Source organism: Bos indicus, chromosome 10 (assembly GCF_029378745.1).
Source record: "Bos indicus isolate NIAB-ARS_2022 breed Sahiwal x Tharparkar chromosome 10, NIAB-ARS_B.indTharparkar_mat_pri_1.0, whole genome shotgun sequence".
NCBI classification, from domain to species: domain Eukaryota; kingdom Metazoa; phylum Chordata; class Mammalia; order Artiodactyla; family Bovidae; genus Bos; species Bos indicus.
Window position 1 is genome coordinate 57,766,029 of NC_091769.1, and position 15,456 is coordinate 57,781,484.

Consider the following 15,456-nt stretch of genomic DNA (forward strand, 5'->3'; position numbering starts at 1 on the left):
AAGGCTGAGGAACTGTTCCTGATTAAAGGAGAGAGTGGAAACATGCCAGTTAAATGCAGTGAATATTTGGAATTGAATCCTTGATGATGAGGGAGACAGGGTAACTTTGTATGGGGCAATACTGGATGATTGTAAAATAGGAATATAGACTGTAGATTAAATAATGGTTTTTTGTCAATTTTACATTTCCTGATTTTGATCACAGTAGATATGTAAGAGCAATGTCATTGTTCTTAGGAAGTAAACTCTAAAATATGTAGGAGTCATCATGTCTATAACTTACTCACAGATGTTTCAGAAAATATCAAAATAAGAGAAACAGAGACATTTATGAAACAAATGAGCAAAATCTAAACAATTGGTGAGTCTGAGTAAAGCAGGTACAGGAATTCAGTTTACTCTTTTTGCCATTTTCTATAAGTTTGAAATCATCTCAAAGGTAAAAAAACAACCAAAGGACTGAATGTAATGCAATAAGGGTCAATTCTAGGTAACTAGTTAGGTGGATTTTGTATTGATCCAAGCAAGAGCTAATGATAACCTAATAGAGCATAATACAATCAGAGACGGTGAGAAGTGGATGGGCTCTGGATAAGTTTTTAAGGTGAACATAAGAAGGCTTGTTTATATAGGGGTATGAGAGAAAAAGAGAAGTCAGGGATGGTGGCAAAGTGTTTGGTCTGAGCACCTAAAACGTTGGAGTTGCTGTTTACTGAGATGGAGGAAATTCAGGCCGAGCAGGTTGTGCATGTAGGGGTGGAAGTGTTGGAAGAAGAAGGGGGTGGAGTTCCATTTTAGATATTTAAGACTGAAATGGCATTTTCGACATCTGTCCTCAAAGCACAGTTGACACAAGTGATTCCTGCCCCGTAGATACATGTCCAGTGACAGCAGCGTAACTAGGATCCTTGGCTCATTCCTTCTTTCTCAGCATGACGCTTACGGAGAATAGTGTCCTCATAGGAGATTTTCATAGACTAGCCTCTTAATTTTAACTGTCCTGTCAGCTTACAGAAGAGAAGAACTCAGTGGGCTGCTATGTCTGTCTTCTCATATTTTTGTTTCACATTCTTATCAGTCTTTTCTCATCCTGAAACTGATTGCTCGCTGATAATTAAAGCACAGTATTATTTTCCTTAAAACATCAGGGCTTTTTTTTTTTTTTTTTTTTAATCTCTTTTTTCTCTTTAAAACCAAGTAATATTGATTGCTTGATTTGGTATTGTTTTCCTCCACTGTGAATGGTAGAGCAAATAAATTTTATTGATTGTTTCATTTGTGGGTTTTCTTAAAATAAATTTGAGAGTTACATGCATAACCTTAGTGTAAGGGAAACGATATCCATACTAGTCGAAGCTACATAAACAAATAACTATATAAGCTTAAATCTTCCGGTCTCCCTGGACCTCAGCTTATATCCTGAAATAGAACACTTGCACTAGATGATGTAGCTTTACATTGCAGACATTCTTTGGTATGCATTTGTTTCCATGTGGTTCATGGGGACTAATGCAGAAGTCTTTTACTCTTTCCAGTGAAGGGCAAACCATGGTGAGGAGCTTGGAGAGATGCAGAAGGAGCATAGTATAGACTTTTCATCTGGAAACTAAGAGATGTGGAGTGTAACAACTTACCTCTGCTTTAACCTTGGATAAGCCATCTGACCTCTCTGCATTATCGTTTCCCCCAACCAAGAAAAGATAATATTTATCGTGCTTACATCAGACATGAAAATTACCTGAGATGATAAACATAAAAAGCATTTTGAAAAATACTATTTAAATCTAAGCTCTTACTATCATCACAGTCTTCATCATCACGGAGTCTCACGACTCTATTGCTAGGCCTTTCCTTAGGGTGGGCCCTTTTTGCATGTGTTTAGGCAGTCTCTGAAGCTTCACTCTGAGTTTCATTGGCCAAGTGGATGCTGGCAGTTATAGATCATAAAATCTCTCCTGTTACTGCCTGTGATTCACCAGCCATGTGGTACCAATTATTTCTACTTATACAGATATGAAGTAGCACATGCTATGTGATAAGGAATTTTATATATTATATATATAGGGACTAACTTGTATTAGTAATTAGGAGCTACAATGTTTAGAAATATACTGTGTGCCAAGCATGGGATCAGGCATGTTACCTCTAATTTCATTGTACCCCTGGGAGCAAACATCATCACTCCTGCTTTACAAATGAGGAAACTGAGGAAAGTAACTTTCAGACCATTGTGCTAATAGTATGTGAGAACTGAGGTTTGAATCCGGCTCTGAGTCTCCAAAGCCTATCTTCTTTGTTGTTTAATTTTCTTACTTCCAATTACATGACCCTATTTCTATATATCCATTACTGGAAAAAACAGGCTATTTCTTTTGTGGCATCTTTACATTAATTTCACAGGCTCTATACTGATGAAGGGCTTCCCTGCTGGCTCACTGGTAATCTGCCTGCCAGTGCAGGATACATGAGTTCAATCCCTGGGTTGGGAAGATCCCCTGGAGAAGGAAATGGCGACACACTCCAGTATTCTTGCCTGGGAAATTCCATGGACAGAGGAGCCTGGAGGGCTATAGTCCATGGGGTCACAAAAGAGCTGGACATGACTTGACAACTACACAATAACAACATACTGATGAAACAGGCAAGTCAAAGTGACATGAGAACTGACAGTATATGACAGACTTCTTAGCAGAAAATGGGTGTATCTCTAAGGAACACTTGTTTTCATTTCCTGAGTAATCTTTCTGCCTCTGTAGCCCAGCTTTCATTAGTGCACAGCACAGTCTTATAGCAAATATTTCTGCTTAAAAACTAATAGGACGTATTGTCTTATTTACTTATTATCTAGTAAGTTTTAGAGTTTAAATCTTTTCTTCTTGGGATTAATCAAAGGCAGAAATCTTGGAGAAACAGAGCAGAGCCTATCTTAATGCTTGGCAATAATAAAAATGTAGAAAAACCTTGCACCTTCTAACAAGAGAAATAGAGACTACAGTCTCAAGTAAAAGCCATATCACAGTAAATACATAACTTTGGAAGAAAGCATTTTATTATACTAGCTTAATATTTTTCTTTTTTTTTAATCAAGGGATTGAATAAGGGAGAAGCAATTAGATTGAGTGCCTATAAAAAAAAATAAACCTCTAGATTTTGTTTCATGAGAATATGTTCACTTGTAAGCTAAAAATTAGACCATGGCAACACCTGAGAGTTAATACTGAGGTGAGTAGATATAGTAAATGTATTCTGTGTGAGTCAGGCTGGCAATATTTAGTTTCCTCATTAATGACTTGGATATGAATGGAAGGTATGCTCATTAAGTTTGCAGAGAACAAGATGATGGTCTTGGAAATATGAATAGTATTCAGCATGAGCACAATAAACTAGAGAGATTATGTTTTTAAACAGTAAAGTTCAGAAGGAAAATCTGTAAAATAATATACCTGATACAAAATGAAATCTTGATAGATATAATCTAAGGAAAGGCTGGACAGACCAAACAGATACAGATTGAAGGAAAATAGACTAAAGTATAACATCTCTCTCTTTCATCAACCCAGAGTGGATATTCTATCCTTGAATAATTTAGTTCCTGGGGTTTCAGGTGCTTCTCCATAGTTTAATTCTATTGCCTTTTCCTGTACAACCTTGTTTCTCATTATTATTATATATGAGTCAATTCAGGCATCACCTTCTCTAGAAAGCATTTCCTGGCATCTCCTCCTCATATCTCCCTCTCCGTCTCCATGTTTTCATAAGATCCTGGGTAGACCTCTTTTCTTGTAATTGTTGTTGTCATTGTTTAGTCGCTAAGTCATGTCTGACTCTTTGCAACCCCATGGATGTGTAACCCGCCAGACTGCTCTGTCCATTGGATTTCCCAGGCAAGAATACTGGCGTGGGTTGCCATTTCCTTCTCCAGAGGATCTTCCCAATCCAGGGATCTAAATTGCATCTCCTGCACTAGCAGGCAGATTCGTTACCACTGAGCCACCAGGTCCACTATATTTTGACTATAGTTTTCAATCTGTCTCAATAGGCCATGACTGTAGAGTCTTCTATCTTCATAAAGTGTTTGGCATATTGTGACTACTCATTTCATTGTTTAATGAATGAATGAAGCAGTATTTTTGGGTGGTAGCTTTTGATTCACATTATAGCCTCTGGAAGTACTATTGACTAAACAGATCACAAGAGTTCACTTTTACTTCAGGGCACCCAGTACCCAGGCCATTTAGGATCATTGCAGAGACATTTGAGAGGACTGGCTAAGCTAGAAATCATAAATTCTCAGTTCCTGCAGCCTTAGGATACTCCAGATTGATTTGTCCTTGATGAAGAATGGTAAATATGTATTCCTTAATTTGGTTTTATCAGGTCCTTGAAATGATATCTACATCCCAGTAGTAAATGAAGGGTCTTATAAGGACGCGAGCACCTTAAGGATCAGCTAATCAAAATTTGGAAGAACAATAAATTATTATTTACATATTTGCACGCTTTCAACATTCTAAAACTTAGAGCTCAAATAAGTAGAGTAGGATAGACTCTGATATTCACCTTAAAACCATAAAGTTTTTTATCCTTTGTTTTTGGCTGTTTTCTCCCTATCTCTATTATACTTTTCCTGTTTTTCCCTCTTCATATCTTTATTATGTATTACCCTTCTTCCTTTTATGTCTCTAGTTGTCTTTCTTACTTCTACCTATCTCTGCTTTTGTCTCTTTTTGACATTTCATCCTGTGGCCACATATAGCTGAACAACATTTTAAAGATGACTGTACATATTTTATACACATTTCTATTTCCTGTTCTTCATTTAAAAGCAGGTAGAAAGAGCTTACATTTTTTTCCCTTTGTAGCCCTGTGTTGATTTTGACCACCTTAGATTCAAGGGTCCTACAGAGAAGAAATGTTTGGCCATGTCAAATATAGCCCTTTAAGACCATCTGAGCATCTGTAGGCCTGTCCTTTTTCAGTTGTACTTGATCCCAAGAGTTTACCTGGCTTAGAGTACAGGCTGTGGCATATCCAACATCTTAAAAATCAACTCTGGAGTTAAACTTTTAGTTTATAGTATTAATACTTTAGAATTAAGAAGGACTTTGGGTGCTATTTAATCATTAAAATGAGGGAAACTGTGACCCAGAGAGGGCATGCAGTTGCTCAAAGTCATGAAATTGGTAAATGACAGGTCAAAGATCAGAGCCTGATTCAGAGAAATTTCTATAATGGAAGAGTGGTGCTTATTTATATACTGGAGTGCTCTACTAAGCTTGGGGAAGAAGGGAAGCCTCTGCCCAGAAGCAAGGGAATATAATAAATATTGGAGTCCCTTAAAAACTGCTGGTCATGTGGATCCTGGATCCTAAATCTCCTGGAAAAGAAAATGTATCTGGTGTGCTTGAAATCACTGTGTGTATGTGTGTATTTGTACAAATATGTGTAATCCACCTGAACAATCCTTAACCTTATCTCCTTTCAGAGTTCTCTTTTTCCCCATGGTATAGGAAAGGGCTACTACATAATGAAGTTTAAATTTTTTGATATAACATTTTATCACGCATGCCTGCATGCTCAGTTGCTCAGTCATGTCTAACTCTTTGTAACCCCATGAACTGTAGCCCACCAGGCTTCTTTGTCCATGGGATTTTCCAGGCAAGAATACTGCAGTGGGGGTGCCATTTCTTTCTCCAGGGGAATCTTCCCGACTCAGGGATCAAACCTGTATCTCATGCATTGGCAGGTGAATTCTTTACCACTGAGCCACCTGGGAAGCCCCAACTTTTTATCATAAAGACTTGAAATAGTATTTGAAAGGCAGTACAGTTTAGGATAACAGTTCCCACTAATATTTCCTTTTCATCAGACTAGTGGAAGCCTCTTCACCTTGTTTATTGTTGGAAGGCATACTGGGAGAATTTTGTCAAGGTAGCTGTCACACAGGGGATAGTGACAGAACTGATCATGCAGGAATTAAGAAAAGATAATTTGTCTAATTATATTATAGAAGGTAATCCAAAGACTGTTGATAGTGTCCTTTGATTAATGTATCTGAGAACATTAAAATGTTCTAAATGACTGAAAAAGAGAAAGGTGGTATTGGTCCTACAACGAGAACTGGTTAAGAGTGATTTATCTTGAAATCATTTGTACAGATGCAGTGAGAATATCTGAGTCTAGAAATTCAAATAAAAGGGAATGAGTTGATGACTGTGAGATTTAAGGATTTTTTTTAGAAATGAGAATTATATGCAAGCTTTTACTGTTAAGTATTAAATATTCCTTAGTGTGTCACCTAGGTCCTAATTTTCCCCATAGTATGGGAGTCAAAGTGTCAGAACAGGCTGTTTACTGGCCCTGGTAGTGTGATGTGAACTACTTAATCAGGCCTGAGTTGGATATTCCCATTGTACTTTTCAAATTTTCTAAAATAATGTGTTAAGTCCCATTTCTCAACGAAAAAACAGCCTTTATCATAGAAAAATCTTTGTACTTTGGAAACTTATTGTGAGTAATTTTGATTCTACCACTTTGGTTTCTCTTAAACCCACCTGCCTGTCTCAGTCAAGACCACCACAATATTTGTTCAGACTTTCATATCTTTTCATCTGGATCCCTTGCCACTCATATCCACATTGCTGCCAGAGTGATTTTACTGATTAGATTGTTTATTTTCTGTTTAAAACCCTGAAGTAGCACTCTGTGACCTTTAGGTAAACTTCAAATTCCTTAACATCTCATGTAAGATCTTTGTGATCCACTTCTTATTAACCTCTGTGGCCTTATCTGTCATTACTTGATGTTCTAGCCAAATTGAATTATCTAATGTTTCCTAACTTCTCATGCATCTGAGCCTTCGCTTATGTTATCTCCTTTCCCTGGAATGTTTCTTTCCTAACTTCTTCCCTTGCTTTCTCTTACTCATCTTTCTAGACTTTGCTGGATCATCTCTAGGGAGCCTTCCTTGATCACCTCTTCTTCTCAATACATTACATTTATTATAGTCTTTAATTATTAGTTTGTCTTTCCTCTCAGACCATCAGTCACTGGAGGATACAGATCATAGCTTTTAAACTTGTATCCCTTGTATCTAGCACTATGTTTGGTGTGTAGTAGGTGTTTGCTAAGTCCTTGTTGGATAAGTAAATATCTTTTAAAAGATGAAAAGGTCATCTTCTGTAGTGAAATAACTTCCCAATCTTGTGGCGTGTAGGATAGTTCCACTAAAAACCCCTGAAGTCATCTTGTCTCTATAAATTAAGGGCACAAAGGATACCACCTTTATGAACTTGTTCAGTTAATTTGATGGGTTGTAGCTGATTGCTAGTTTCATCTCAGAAAGTTTTAGTTCCTGCTTCTGTCCCAATCAAAGTCATAGCCAAGGCAGACTTATTCCTAGACTCACTTTCAGTCAGTGCACATTTACTAAGCATTTGTGATGTGTAGACTCTGGACTAGGTGCTGGATATTAACAGTATGGTAATATAGGTCCTTATCCTCAAAGAAATGTTAGTCTTATGAGCCAGTTCATCACCTAGAGTTTTGAGTCACTGTATGAGTAAATTAAAGAAGTATGTAATAGTAGATAGTCTTTGAGTTCTAACATATTTGAATGAATCAGCCAGCAAATGAACTGTTTATTCTCTGGTAATGAGGGTACTTTAATAAGAACTGGAATTTGTGAGAGATACTACTTTATGGACTGTTAGCCAGTAGACTATTTGTCATTTTAATTAAGTAGTATTTTCTTCTAAATTCACTTGTAGTAACTCCTGTCTCTTCTGAAGGTGGTTGACAACAGTGCTGTAATATACAAAAATAATTTTATTTATTAATAAAGTGATATATTTGAGATATGTACACACAAAAAATTCAGACTGTTACAGATTCATTCTTAGATGCAATGCTCTCAAATTAATGCTTGATATCTTCTTCTCCTTCTCTATTCATTGTTACTTGGTAAGTTGTTATTTTTATTAGGAAATGTCGTTCTTGGGTTCCTTCTCACAACTTTGCATGTGTGAACGAGCAAGAACTCACCTTGGCTCATTGATGAGAACACAGAGAAAATGATGTTAATCACATTTAGAAGTGGGCAGTAATGTCAGTTGCTCTTCTTTGTTTTACAGAGATGAACGAAATCAGTCCATCATTGTAAGTGGAGAGTCTGGGGCAGGAAAAACAGTTTCAGCTAAGTATGCCATGAGATACTTTGCAACAGTCAGTGGTTCTGCCAGTGAAGCCAATGTTGAGGAAAAGGTGTTGGCTTCCAACCCCATTATGGAGGTAAGACAGCAGCAGCCACGGCCTTCTTACTGTATCCTCTCCATAAGAACCACACTGAAAAATTTGATTGAAACATCACATGTCAGAAAGTTTGGGACCTCCCAACCACTAAGAGTAGGAAAATACTGTTCCTGATATTAGTAAGAGATCTAGGAAAAGTAAAAATTCAGTAAAGTAGGCATTTTAAGTAAAGTCCAGCTATAAAGGATTCCACTGTATTCCATAAACCTGTGTTTTTAACCTACCACTACATTGTTGCCTCCAAGTAGCTGGCAATGGCACTTCTTTTCCTCAGTTAATGGAGTTGTATCTATTGCTGCTTGTACTGGAAGTATAAGCTACTCCTTTCCCCCCAGTCCTGAGCTTATTTAAGCTCCTTCTAAAACGTAGGATTCACTATGCTCAAGCATGATGAGTTTTAGTCTTCCTTTACCCACACTTCGTTTTCTGTATGTAGTCTAACCTGTTTAGCTGTAAGTTTTTATATTTTTCCAGGTAGAACTATAAACTTAAATCATGATCTTGGAAACATTTTTATGCATGTTTCTGTCAAGCATATCACACAGTTTTAGATTAGAAAATGAAATTTACTAATATAAATTCTTGAAAAAAGGAAGATCTGTTAAAAGATGTCCTTTTTTCCCCCCTTTTGTTAATTTAACTTTTTTTTTATTTTTTTTATAATGTTGTGTTGGTTTCTGCCATTCAGCAACACAAATCAGCCATAACTATATATACATCCTCTCCTTCCCTGGCCTCCCTCCCCTCCCTGCCCATCCCATCCTTCCAGGTCATCACAGAGCTACACAGCTCTGTGTACACAGTTCCTGTGCTACACAGCGACTTCTCACCAGCTATCCATCTTACACCCAATCGTGTATATATGTTGATGCTACTTTCTCCATTTGTCTCTCTCCCTCCCCCAAGAGCATTCTCTAATGGAGTCCATCTGCATCTCCATTCCTTCCTGCCAATAAGTTCATCAATACCATTTTTTCAGATTCCCTATATATGTGTTAATATATTTGTTTTTCTCTTTCTGAGTTACTTCACTCTGTATAACAGGCTCTAGGTTCATCCAACTCACTAGAACTGACTCAAACCCATTGAAAAGATATCCTTTCAAAAGTAGACTATATATACAAAGTAGACATGCTCAGACCAAAGAAAACAGACCTTTTCATGTGAAAATTTGAGTATTTTAGGATTTGTAACTGGAGGATTATTTGTGTATTGACGTGATTTTAGGAAAGTTACATTAAATGGAGAAAATAAGTCTCAGTAAATGGAGAGAAATGACTTTGGACATGCAGAAACAAACCTTTTTTTTTTTTTTTTTTTTTACAATAACCCTAGTCAGCATTCCTTATTCCTGTTTCTTTCCCTTTGTCAAGTCTTATTTGTCACCCAAACACAGATGGCGTTTAGAACTGGCCTGGTGCACCAGTGATACAAGTGGTTTTTGCACTAATCAGTCCAGAGGTAATTGTGCCTGGTGTGCAGTGCTGTGTGTGACACTTCATTATAGTATGCTGTGACCCCTTGCCCACAGGGCTACCTTCTAGAGCAGCAGGACTTCTTGGGATTGAGAAAATAAGAGATGTTGGGGAAGTTAAGAGCCTCCTGGGCTGGGGGAGCTATGGAAAGAGAACTGGAAATGTTTTCTGAAATAGCATGGATAGGAGAAAACAGATGCTTATGTCAAAAGAAAGTAGTAAAGATCTTAAGAAAATATTAAGATTTTGAAAGAATTTAAACTATATAGATATAATGGTAGATCCTACTCCTGTTACTATCGTGATAATAGTCTATATAGCCCATTTCTTGTTTTGGTTTAGATAACAGCAAGGATTTACTTTCTGCCATTCTTTTTACTGTTTTTGATCATAACAACAAATTCTTGGTGTTCAACAGTAGTTTAGTCCATTCTTAATCCCTAATGTTAGAAGATACCAAAGTCCTGATTATGATGGTATTAGGAAACCCCATCTCTTCTAGATTCAGACCGTATAATAACATATAAGTCTGGAATGAAGCTTCTGGAATATGTCTAATTGAATGGAATATTTTATGACCTTCTGTATTCTAAAAAAATAACTACATTTTTTCCTACAACACAGATTTGTATTATGTAGGAGTGATATTAAAAATTTGAAATGGCTTCAGATACTACTTTTTAAATACAGTTATAAGGAATTTACCTCATTTGCTAGGAAGAACAAAAAAAGATAAAGACAGCAGTTATACATTTAAAAAAATTAATTTATTAAAATTTTTAATGACAGCAGTTATGCTTAGCTGCTTCTTTCTATAATATTGTTTAGTTTCTCTGCAGGAATTTGGATTAATAAAATTTGTTAAAGAGATAACTACTTTTCAACAATTACAAATAAGGGCATCCCAATTTGAAAGGTTAAAATGGAATATAGGGCTGAAAAATGGTGACAAAGGGTTTACAGTTACAGGAAGAAAACATAGGTAAAATATTGAATATGTGGCCTAGAAAATTTGTAGCTTTTAAGCCTGGCTCAGGATTATGTCTCTGTATCAGAGCCCTTTACTGTGATGTCAAGAAAGGCATGTCTATGTCTCCAGTGATTACAGTCATCCCACACCTTGAACATTGTAGCCCAGTGACTTATGGGATTTGCACATTATCCTTTGGAAAGCCAGCAGCAACTCATCCTCAGCATAGACTCCTTTTGCAAAATGCAAATGATGTACAGAGAAATAAATGATTCTTTTTTGCTCAATTTTATGACATTTGCTTTTTTGCCCTTCTTATTCCTTAGAAATTTTTATCCTAAGATAGGGACCAGGAAAGTGATGGGGGCACACTGGGTCTTAATAGTTCTTTTTCCTCTTTAATAAATTGTAGTTGAAGATTTCCATCTCCATTTAGTAAAGAAGAATAATGCACTCAACATGTCATTGAAATCAGTAGTGAAATCAAGACCACAAAACTTCTTTCCTTTAACAGTTTCTTGCTGATTGAAATGAAAAGAGCATTAGGGAGGCTGTTATAAATACAGTACTTGTAAGGCTGATGAAACACTTAGGGGAAAGGACAAAAGGCACTATTTATATCCAGAACCTTGTGTCCATATCGGGTTAAAGGCTTAGAATCATATAGTTTTATTTTTGAAAGGGATGCTACTGCTCATCTATTCTAGAAGCTGAAGCTGAATGGTTCTATGAAGACCTGCAAGACCTTCTAGAACTAACACCCAAAAAAGATGTCCTTCTCATCATAGGGGACTGGAATGGAAAAGTAGGAAGTCAAGAGAGTACTCTGTTACCTGTACTCCAGTTACTTGGAGTAACAGGCAAGTTTGGCCTTGGAGTAAGGAATGAAGCAGGGCAAAGGCTAACAGTGTTTTGCCAAGAGAATGCACTGGTCTTAGCAAACACCCACTTCCAACAACACAAGATATGAGTCTATCCATAGACATCACCAGATGTTCAATATTGAAATCAGACTGATTATATTCTTTGCAGCTGAAGATGCAGAAGCTCTATACAGTCAGCAAAAACAAGACCTGGAGTTAACTGTGGCTCAGGTCATGAACCCCTTATTGCTAAATTCAGACTTAAATTGAAGAAAGTATGGAAAACCACTAGGCCATTCAGGTATGACCTAAATCAAATCCCTTATGGTTATACAGTAGAAGTGACAAATAGATTCTAGGGATTAGATCTGATAGACAGAGTACCTGAAGAACTATGGATGGAAGTTCATAACAATGTACAGGAGGTGGTGATCAAAACCATCCCCAAGAAAAAGAAATACAAAAAGGCAAAATGGTTGCCTGAGGAGGCCTTACAAATAGCTGAGAAAAGAGAAGTGAAAGGCAAAGCAGCTCCTTGGGCTTTGAAATCACTGCAGATGGTGTCTGCAGCCATGAAATTAAAAGACACTTGCTCCTTGGAAGAAAAGCTATGACAAACCTAGACAGCAGAGATATTACTTTGCTGACAAATGTCTTTCTAGTCAAAGCTATGGTTTTTCCAGTAGCCATATAGAGATGTAAGAGTTAGACCATAAAGAAGGCTGAGCATCGAAGAATTGATGATTTTGAACCGTGGTCTTGGAGAAGATTCTTGAGAATCCCTTGGACTGCAAGGAGACCAAACCAGTCAATCCTAAAGGAAATCAATCCTGAATATTCATTAGAAGGACTGATGCTGAAGCTGAATATCCAGTACTTTGGCCATCTGATGCAAAGAGCCGACTCATTAGAAAAGACCCTGATGCCGGGGAAAGATTGAAGACAGGAGCAGAAGGGGATGACAGAGGACGAGATGGTTGGATGGCATCATCAACTCAGTGGACATGAGTTTGAGCAGGCTCTGGGGGATGGTGAAGGGCAGGGAAGTCTTCCGTGTTGCAATCCATGGGGTTGCAAAGAGTCTTACACAACTGAGCCACTGAACAACTACTGCTTGTCTGTTCTAGTCAGTTAACACATGAGGACACTAATGCTCTTCAGAGGATTAAATGATGCAAGTTGGTGGTAGGGCCTGCTGTGACACCCAAATCTTCAGACTTGTATTTCATTTACTCCTCTACCATTCTTTGCTATATGTTGATATACCTTATACTTAAAGACAAAAGGATCTGTTTCAACCCTGGCAATTCACTGCTTCTTCTCACAGAGTGTAGTGATTTTGGCAGGTCCACTCCACACTCTGAGGAGATCCAAGGGAGGTGACATGTGGAGGTTGGGATAGGAGTTGGGAGGGAGGAGAAGCTGTGGACCACCCTCTCCCAGCTTGCGTAGTTGCTGGGGAAGGTGCTGAGGACAGTGCCCCGGAAGCACTCATTAACTCTCACTGCTCTGCCACTGCTACCACATGTAACCTCATCTGCTCTTTGACAGAGTGTGTTGTGTTGAAAGAAAACTTTGCATTGATCCATTAGTTTCATTTTCTAAACAAAATAAAATAATAGGAATATATGGAGATTCCTCTATATATTGTATGTGGAGATACACAAATTTTTGTTGTGCATTTTGTAGTGTCAAGTTTTGCTGAAAAAGTAGTTTCCAGCCATTCTTTCCATCTTTAATGTTAATCTTAAATTTAGCAGTGTTCTCATTGTCAGAACAGAATAGGATAATACCTGTCATATTCCAGAGACTAAACATGTTTTCTTTGATTGATCAGAGATTCTAATGTGTTAACTTTTGTGGCTGTGCTACTACTGTTTTTATCACTTGTGTTTGTATTGCCTTTTTTTTTTTTTTTTTTCTTATATTGCTTTCTTAATGCTGCAGAACATTCTCATATCTTTCTGCTGCGGTTTCAGTGTACTAATCCTAGTAGTCACAGGCTTTGCATAGGGAAAGATATTAATTATATGAAATTATCTAATTAAGTGTTTAATATATGCACTGTGTGAACCCTTGCTTTTCTAACTGTAGCATGCTTTTTGCTTTGCCTTGAAGGGAAAAATTATAGAAGCATGTCACCTAAATCAGAAGGCAGTGCATATGCCATTTAAGTGTTTAAGATTATAGTAAAAATTTAGCAGAAATGTACATTCTCTACATTCTGTAGCAGATGTCTCACAAGTTAGATACCACTATCAAATTCAAAGCCAAATTTTACTGTCTCTGGTTTCTGAAAATTGCTTTGAATTGAGGGGGTAATTACTAACACTCCACTAATAAGCAATCCAGCTGAAACAAAGAGACCCTGAACACCAGGGCAATATTTCCAGGAAAATATTAGTTTGTCTTAGCCAGTTTATTTACATGAAACAGACTACATTTCAAGAAATCAAAAACTTAGTTATTTAACTAGGATGGCTTATGCCTAGGCAGCCCCTGGTCCCATCCATTCTTTTACTTTGCTGACATGAATGAGTGTGTTCCATGCCTTCTTCCATGGTGAAGACCTCCCAACCGCTGGCCTCCTGTCTGCTGTTTCTGAAAATCACTTGTGTGAAAATAACAAGGCTGATACCGACTATTAGTATATACCTGTGTGATTGTGCAGTGACAAAGCATGCGATTTGCAGAGGCAAAATTGGTTCTGTTTTTAAAAGAATCACTTTTAAAGGGTTGTGTTCACCTCTGTTCTGTCTCTCCCTGAACAAATCTGTTCGTGTCAGGGCATGAATTGCACTTCTAAAACCGTATTTTTTTCCCCTTGTTTTTCAGTCAATTGGAAATGCTAAAACAACCAGGAATGATAATAGTAGCCGTTTTGGGAAGTACATTGAGATTGGTTTTGATAAGAGATATCGAATCATCGGTGCCAATATGAGAACTTACCTTTTAGAGAAATCCAGAGTGGTGTTCCAGGTAAGCCAGGCCAGTATACATACAGATTGCTGTATCATTCCAGAGCTCACTTTATTCCCAGATTCTCTTGAGCATGTTATGTCAGTATTACTACAAACTACATCTGGACTGAAACATGTGAAACAATGCCTGTCAGAGAATATCCCTTAGACTAATAGTCTTGGGACTGGACAGTGATTTAGGTTTAATGATTTTTGCTGTTTCCTCCAGATGCTTGTATGAAAAGATTAGTTAAGAAGAGGTGCTGATAGTTTAGTCTTGTCTGTCACATTTCCCAGTTGATAGGGAAGACATTGGTCTATGCTTCAATGAGTTATAGCTTGAACTCAGTTCCAAAAAAATGTTCTTGACCTTTTTCCTTCCTTCTTTTCTTTCAGAATATGGTATTGTTTAGATAGAATGTTGGGAGTTAATAGATCCTCATAACTCAGTTGTGAACCACTGTCAGAGAACACACTCAAGTCTACGTATTGGTGTAAGACTTTCATTCACACATATGCTGTTAGTCCTTTTGAAAGCAGGAGTGGGGGTGGCTTCCAGGATCTCAGTTCCCCAACCTGGGATTGAACCCAGGCCTTGGCAATGAAAATCTGGAATCCTCCCCACCCCCAGGGAACTCCTGCTCTTACTCCTTTTTTATTTGTAAATGGTAAACACTATACATTACAACACTGACAGACATGTTTATGCTCAGGAAATGTGGACTTACCACTGGAAAACTCCTAGTATAGGACTCCTGGTGACCCACTGCAAACTGTGACATGGGGTTCCTCTAGCTCCTTCACTGGACGCCTGCCTCGTGGAAATTCCAATAGCCCTGGCACTGCCATATAGCTGAGTCTATAGTTTCCATCACACA

At 37.6% G+C, this 15,456-nt stretch overlaps 1 protein-coding gene across 5 annotated transcripts in view; it reads left to right on the plus strand.

Annotated features, from left to right (window-relative positions):
* Window positions 1-15,456, plus strand: part of MYO5A (myosin VA) — a 205,274-nt gene that overhangs the window by 86,781 nt on the left and 103,037 nt on the right. For all 5 annotated transcript variants that reach the window (XM_070797537.1, XM_070797534.1, XM_070797535.1 and 2 more), the window contains 2 exons: window positions 8,133-8,289; window positions 14,454-14,597. In XM_070797537.1, the coding sequence (XP_070653638.1) occupies window positions 8,133-8,289; window positions 14,454-14,597 (301 nt within the window). The remainder of the gene's footprint in view (window positions 1-8,132; window positions 8,290-14,453; window positions 14,598-15,456) is intronic.